Below are 7801 nucleotides of genomic sequence, written 5' to 3' on the forward strand. Positions count from 1 at the left end.
CAGAAGTGGCTCATGCTGGTAACAGAGAAATAAAGCAGTGGACAGAAATGACACTTAGTACTTTGGATAGAGGTATGTACACAGTATAGACGGATATGCTTTGTTCATATTTCATGTCTGAGGTTTGCAACCATTTTAAACAGAACCAGTCACCAGTTGTAATCATCCAAACCCCATTCATGAATTGTTTTATTAAAGCAGCCTTACCTCTCAGAGAGTAAAATTATTATGTCTTGTATTCTATCCCTGTCAGAGCAGAAGTGTTGGGTTGAGTGCAGGCAATAAAGTCAACTTCTCTCCAGAATCCCAAACAGAGCATCAGTTATCCAGAAGGAACTCAAGATAGGTCAACCCCTATGGAAACATTACAGCCTGACACAGGGCTGACAATTTGGCTCTTACAAGAAGAGAATATAACTGAATATTTGCACACATAGCTATTACATTAAAGGCAAGGATGCTTTGATATAAAATCCCAGGAATGAAGATTCTGATTCTCACAAATATCCATTCCTGGCTTGCTCTGTGAAGAGTGAACGAGATAGACATCTTAAATCTAAAAAAAATAAAGGTCCTTCGTAAGAGCAGGCAGCTTTTTGTTTCCAAGTGCTTGACTTCTCTGACTTCTTGGGTAAGCCCCATCCACCTGCCTGTACTCAGTGTTCTCAATGGTGCTCCCAATGGACAGAGAAATTAAGGATTGGCAGAGCTTAACCCAGAAGTCTGGAAGATATCAGTGCATCCTCTTGTCTATGTCATGGCACTTGTTTCAAGTGGAAGTAAGTAATGTGTACCTTGTTTTTTTTAATAGGAAATGTTCGATGTGATCTTGGATGAGAATCAGCTTGAAGATGCCTGTGAGCATTTAGCAGAGTACCTAGAAGCATACTGGCGAGCTACCCATACCACGAGCAGTACTCCTATGACACCCCTTCTGGGACGAAATCTAGGATCGACTGCACTTACATCAATACAGGTACCATAAGCTTAGGAGGATTCAAGCCAGTCCTTCATGAACAATGACTTTAACCTAAACTCCAGACTAAATAAATATTTTCTAGATAGAAGAGCCATGCATACTTTAACTTGAATGTTGGTTTCTTTTGTGTGTTTCCTCCAGATTTGTATCTAGCATTTGTAAATTTGCCTCTGTGCAGTTTCCTGTAATAAAGACCTTTCAGAACGTCTCTGTCTACTTGTGAAGGGTGACTGGTCTTTCCTCCATCCCCTGTAGTTTTTTGCAGGCAACCTATAGTGTGTGTGGGGTTAACTGGGTTCCTCCCACAGCTCTGCTATCTACACAGGCTATGTAGGGTCCGATTATGATGTCACTACTACAGGCTATGTAGGGTCCAATTTTGATGTCACTGCTAGTTTTACAAGTAATACCTGGGTTTACATTTTGTGTACTCAAAATGGATTTATAGTTTTTGTTGCTTTATTTAAAGTGATTGTAAACGATCACTGTGTAAAACAACCCATTCCGTTTAAAAGAGAAATAAAAGGCAAAACATGTTTGTATAGAAACAAAAAACTATTATAAATACCTATTTTTCCCATTTTTATAAATAATCACATTCCCTCTGTTCTCAGCTGCATAAGAGCTGGGGGGAAGGAGGAGAAGCGGCAGCATCACACTGATCTTCCCAGTGAATGCCTGTGAAAAAGGGGTGTGTCAGGACAAGTCTGATCATTGGAGGAGAGCACACTCCCAGCATAGCTAGATAACTCACCACAGTGTGTTCTCCTGCTTAGTGTGGTCAGTTTTTAATAAGAAAGTAGAGGGACTGGCAGGAACACCAGGGATTTCACACAAAGGAAGCAATACAAAGAGAACAGGATACTTTCTCATACAAGTACTTGGTACAGTAGGCACATATCAAAAATATGAAATTATGGGGTAACAAACACTTTAAATGAAAGTTTGTGTGCCCAGAGTTCAGCTTTCAGTGTTAGTGTATCATGGTGATATCCTCTTTTCTGCAGTAGCTGAATATTTTTAAAGAAGAATTTTAGATATGGATATTTTATACATAGTTACTGTACAGTGATCCAGCTTGGACCAGTGTAACTATGTATATATACCATACCTGCTCAATGTCCCCAAAACTGTAAAACACTGAAGTAGACACTGCTACTCCAGCGATATCCAGTTGCTTCTGGATCCCACTCTAAGTGACTGGCCTGCTGAATGTATTATTTGAATGGAAACTGAATGCAGTAGGGAAACCGATCAGCACGTGACCTGGAAGCAAGTGTAGTAGTGCTGTCTACTTCAGTGATTTCCAGCTTCCAGGGGCGTGGGCCAGGTATAATATATACAGTGCATCCAAGAAAGTATTCACAGCGCTTTACTTTTTCCTATGTTCCAGCCTTATTCCAAAATGGATTCAATTCATTATTTTCCTCAAAATTCTGCAAACAATATCCCATAATGACAACGTGAAAGAAGTTTTTTTGAAATCTTTGCAAATCCATTAAAAATGAAAAAGTCCCACATACATAAATATTCACAGCTTTTGCCATGACACTCAAAATTTAGCTCAGGTCCATCCTGTTTCCACTCATTATCTTTGAGATGTTTCTACAACTTGATTGGAGTCCACCTGTGGTAAATTCAGTTGATTGGACTTGATTTGGAAAGGCACACACCTGTCTATATTATGTCCCACAGTTAACAGTGCATGTCAGAACACAAACCAAGCTATGAAGTCCAAGGAACTGTCTGTAGACCTCTGAGACAGGATTGTATTGAGGCACAGATCTGGGGGAAGGGTACAGAAAAATGTCTGCAGCATTGAAGGTCCCAATGAGCACAGTGGCCTCCATCATCCGTAAATGGAAGACGTTTGGAACCAGCAGGACACTTCCTAGAGTGGGCCGCCCAGCCAAACTGAGCAATTGGAGTCAGGGAGGCGACCAAGAGCCCGATGGTTACTCTGACAGAGCTCCAGCATTTCTCTGTGGAGAAAGGAGAACCTTCCAGAAAAACAACCATCTCTGAATCACTCCACCAATGAGGCCTGTATAGTAGAGTGGCCATACAGAAGCCACTCCTCAGTAAAGGCACATTACAGTCAGCCTTGAGTTTGCCAAAAGGCACCTAAAAAAATCTCAGACCATGAGAAAAAAAATTCTCTAGTCTGATGAAAAAAAGATTGAACTGTTTGGCCTGAATGGTAAGCGTCATGTCTGGAGGAAACCAGGCACTGCTAATCACCTGGCCAATACCATCCCTACAGTGAAGGTGATGGTGGCAGCATCATTCTGTGGGGATTTTTTTCAGTGACCGGAACTGGGAGACTAGTCAGGATTGAGGGAAAGATGAATGCAGCAATGTACAGAGATATTCTTGAGGAAAACCTGCTCCAAAGGCTCTGGACCTCAGACTGGGGAGAAAGTTCATCTTCCAACAGGATAATGAACCTAAACACAGCCAAGATAACAAATAAGTGGCTACAGAACAACTCTGTGAATGTCCTTGAGTGGCCCAGCCAGTGCCCAGACTTGAACCTGATTGAACATCTCTGGAGAGATCTGAAAATGGCTGTGCACAGACGCTCCCCATCCAACCTGATGAAGCTTGAGAGGTCCTGCAAAGAAGAATGGGAGAAACTGCCCAAAAATAGGGGTGCCAAGCTTATAGCATCATACTCAAAAAGACTTGAGGCTGTAATTGGTGCCAAAGGTGCTTCAACAAAGTATAGAGCAAAGGCTCAATACTTATGTACATGTGATTTATTTATTTTTTTATTCTTTTCTCAACAAATTTGCAAAGATTTCAAACAAACTTCTGTCACGTTGTCATTATGGAATATTGTTTGTGGAATTTTGAGGAAAATAATGAATTTAATCAATTAAGAAAAATCAAGAAAAAGGCTGTAACATAACAAAATGTGGAAAAATTGAAGCGCTGGACCAATGTAACTATGTGTAAAATTTTGAATTACGGTCAGAACCGCTGTGATTTCAAAAAGCCCAGGTCCCAATGACAAATCGTACAACGCACATTTCAGATGCCATTCATTTGAATGGGGCCTAAAAATGCAGTGTGGTTCTGCCGCGATTGTTTTGTGATAAATCGCACAGCAATCCCCGCAAACTGCATTGCGTGAAGTTTGGACCCCAAAAAAAATTCAGAAGCTTCTTTTTTTTTAGGTGGCATTCAAATTAATAGGATCTTTTCATAGCCTGGAGTGGCTCTGTGATGTCAGCCTCTGTCAGCTGAAAACGGATCACAAGACTTCAGAATGAGCTGCATTGATCCTTAGGAGAAGCATAGCTAACCAAAAAAGCTTTGGATATACTTCTCCTTTAAGGAGCACTTTACCCTGAATTTGATCTGCAAGGACTGATTTTTTTGTACTAAGGCTCCATTCACACCTCAGCATTTTGTAGCTCGAAACTCCAAAACGCTGGAAGAGAAAAAATCAATTATTCTCTATGTAGATGGTTCACATCTCCCCTCCAAGTCGCCTGAAGTTTAAAGAAGTTCTGGAGCTTTTTTTGTAGCTCAAATTGGGCAGATTTGAGCGTTTTGGCACATTTTTATTCGCATAGAAATTAATGGAAACACTCCATTTGCTCGTTTTGTCGCGCGTATTTGCGCAATTTTATGCTCAAATGTAAAAATGTAAAAAATAAAATAGTAATAATATATGAATAATTAAATATAAACTACATATACAAATCATCATAAATAAATAAATGTATTATGTAATAATACATAAATAATAATTAACCCCCCAACCTTAAAAATAAAATTATTATTAATAATAATAATCAAATAATAATAAACACCTGAACAAAAAAAATACATGACTATAATAATAATTATTTATTTATTTTGTGTTAGGGTGTTAAGGTATTTATTATTATTATTATTATTATTATTTTTATTTTTTTCAATCTTTAGGGGTTAGTCTCCTTTCACACTAGTCCGACTTGTCAGGCGACTTGGTCAGCCTGACAAGTCACGCACCGTCGCGTCCCATAGTGTAGTACAGGAACGGTTCTAATAGGAGCGACACAAGTCGCTCCGACTTAGAAAAAGGGTCCTGTACTACTTCGGGGCGACCCGGAGCGACTTGCATAGACATTCGTTTTATGAAGTGCGTGCAAGTCGTGCCAAAGTCGCGGTGCACGCGACTTCACAGGTCGCCCCCTAAGTCGGATCGCCGTAGTGTGAACCGAGTCTTAAAGTTACTGATTTATTTATTATGACTTTTTTTTTATTAGTATTTATTTTACACTTATTTATTCACTTATTATTATTAGTAGTAGCAGTATTAACACTAAATAAATAACCCTAACCCCTAATCCTAACCCTAACCTTAACTCTAACCCCTTAGCCTAACAAAAAAAATAAAAATAAAAGCTAATAGAAAAGCTAAAAAAGCTGAAATGCCTATCAACAAATGATGCAACAGATGAAAGTTTTCTCTATGGGCTAATAAAAAACCGCCTAAGCTCAAAAATGCTGTATAAAAACACACAAGTCACACATAAAAACGCATCAAAATCACACAAAATAATGCACAAAAAAATCCCAGAAAAATGCTTTAAGATACTACGCTCAGGTGTGAATGCTGCCTAAGAGAGTAGACATGTCCTCATCCCAAATTCCGCAATGCTCTCTGCACGTTTTAACATTCCTCCTCCATCTACTTACTGTGATTAGGGAGAGTAGCCTTCAGTTTAATAAAATGGTACAAGACATCAGGTTTAAATCGAAATGAAATTAAATTGTTCAAAACCCCAACACTGCATATACTTATACTGAAACTCACAGCAGCATACAAAAACTTTCCTGCAAATCAGTTCTTCTGTGAATTTCCAGATTTCTAGTCCAGGCCAATGCATGAGAATAGTTAATTTTTACTTTAGAGTGCAGTTGTTTATTAGTTTTTTATGGTGTAGCACGATCCTATAATAAATTGCACCAAATGTGAAATAACTGCGACCAAATATGTAAACACAGATATGAACTGCAGAAAATCTCAAATCTAGGGGTGGGGGGGGGGGGGGGTGGAAAGTAGAAATTTTGCTACATTCTCCCCACCATGCTTCCTTGGGAATTTAATTTAAACCTAATAGTCTGCTTGTTATTTGGGGTATTGCAGAGTCAGCGCATGAGGAACACAAACCACTCAACTGAAAATTCCCCGATCGAAAGACGAAGTTTAATGACTTCAGACGAAAACTACCACAGCGAAAGAGCTCGGAAAAGCAGAAACCGCTTGTCTTCCAGTTCCCAGCATAGTCGCGACCATTACCCTCTTGTGGAAGAAGAATACTCCGACTCCTACCAGGACACTTATAAACCTCACCGGAACCGCGGCTCTCCTGGAGGATATAGCCATGATTCCAGGCACAGGCTTTGAGATTTTTCTTCCCTTTTATTTCTTTACTAAATTTTTCTTTTTTTCTTTTAATTTGGAACTTGACAAAATGTAGTTGGTCGCTGACCAATTTGCTGCCTAGCAATCAAACGATTGCATTGTTTGCTGAGGTTTAGCAGGCCTGATGGGCAACAAAAAGGTCATGTGACTTGCAGAAACATGAAGTAGATAGAAATTTCAGATCACTTTATTTTGCCAGCTGTAGGAGTGTCACTCGATGCTGTATCACAGGCAAAATACCATATTCATATAAGTATATACGTGTAGGTAGAGATTTATTGTGCCCTATCCACAGGTCTTTTACTTTGACATTACTATTAGAGCAGTATGTGTTTACATGGAGTATTGCACACATCCATTTGTAACCTAGGGCAACAGTTCTCTGCCTTAATTCTCAAACCTCAGGGCAGTTAGATGCTTGTTGGGTCTCCTCACATGAGCAGACAAAGCTGGCCTTGTAGTACAAGAAAGTCTGTGAGAGTGACCAAATCCCAAATAAAGGGCCTTCTGACAACTTCAAAAATGTAGCAGACTGTCCTGACAGTTTACCATGTGGCGGCACACAGCCCACTTACCAGGTTTGCCCCGTTTACTAGTTCACTGTTAATTGTAGGTCACTTTGTGTAAGCAAAAAAAAGAGCCTACTAAATCAGTAGGCAAGACCAAAGTTTAGTTTTGTACCTTGAAAGACACTTTTAATAAGGTCCCTCTAGGCCCAGCAGAAGGCATGCCGTCGTGACTAGAAACAGGGCCGACCGATAGCATAAATTACATTTTGTGCCCAGTAGGGCAGTTTTGCTATGCCACCTACAGAGTAGTTCAATACCATTCTGTAGAATTTAAATAATACATAAAAGAATGCTATCTGTAGTGAAACCCTAATTTTCTATTATTTACCCTGTACACCTGCTTAAAAATAGGTAAGAAAATCGATGATGTAAGGGGCAATTTACCATAAGTTCCTTAGGGTCCTCTGTTGGCAGGTTTTTTTGCTCAGTTCAAGTGGGTTTTGCATTTCCATAGAAGTCTATGTGAATGCACCAGTCGATTAATTCTAAATAATCTCGGAAGCATCCGAAACTGTTGTCTGATGTCATCGATACATGCCCAAAGCCTGTTAACGTAGGCCTTCAATCTTACTATGCTTAGCTGCAGTCTAAGTTGCCATAGAATAGGTACAGGCCTGAAAATGGCAAAGCCTTATTCAATTTAAAAGCAGCCAGTGTATGGGTCCAAACTGTCACTGCACTGGGGAATAGTGATGTCACAGTGGTGTTTCTAATTCCTAGAGAATCAATAGACCAGATCTTGGTAAACAATATCACAGTGTCCCATCAGCCGATTGACATGACAATTTACTGCATCACTGATATTGGTTTCCACTCACATAGCTGCTTCTA

At 39.7% G+C, this 7801-nt stretch overlaps 1 protein-coding gene across 3 annotated transcripts in view; it reads left to right on the top strand.

Annotated features, from left to right (window-relative positions):
• CACNB4 (calcium voltage-gated channel auxiliary subunit beta 4) overlaps positions 1-6977 on the top strand; it is a 302149-nt gene extending 295172 nt beyond the window's left edge. For all 3 annotated transcript variants that reach the window (XM_082261118.1, XM_082261119.1, XM_082261120.1), the window contains 2 exons: positions 812-976; positions 6123-6977. In XM_082261118.1, coding sequence (XP_082117244.1) covers positions 812-976; positions 6123-6383 — 426 coding nt within the window. In that variant the 3' untranslated portion in view covers positions 6384-6977. The remainder of the gene's footprint in view (positions 1-811; positions 977-6122) is intronic.
• Positions 6978-7801: the final 824 nt, after the last annotated feature.

The sequence above is a fragment of the Pelophylax lessonae genome (genome assembly GCF_965119305.1).
Source record: "Pelophylax lessonae genome assembly, chromosome: 6".
NCBI lineage: Eukaryota > Metazoa > Chordata > Amphibia > Anura > Ranidae > Pelophylax > Pelophylax lessonae.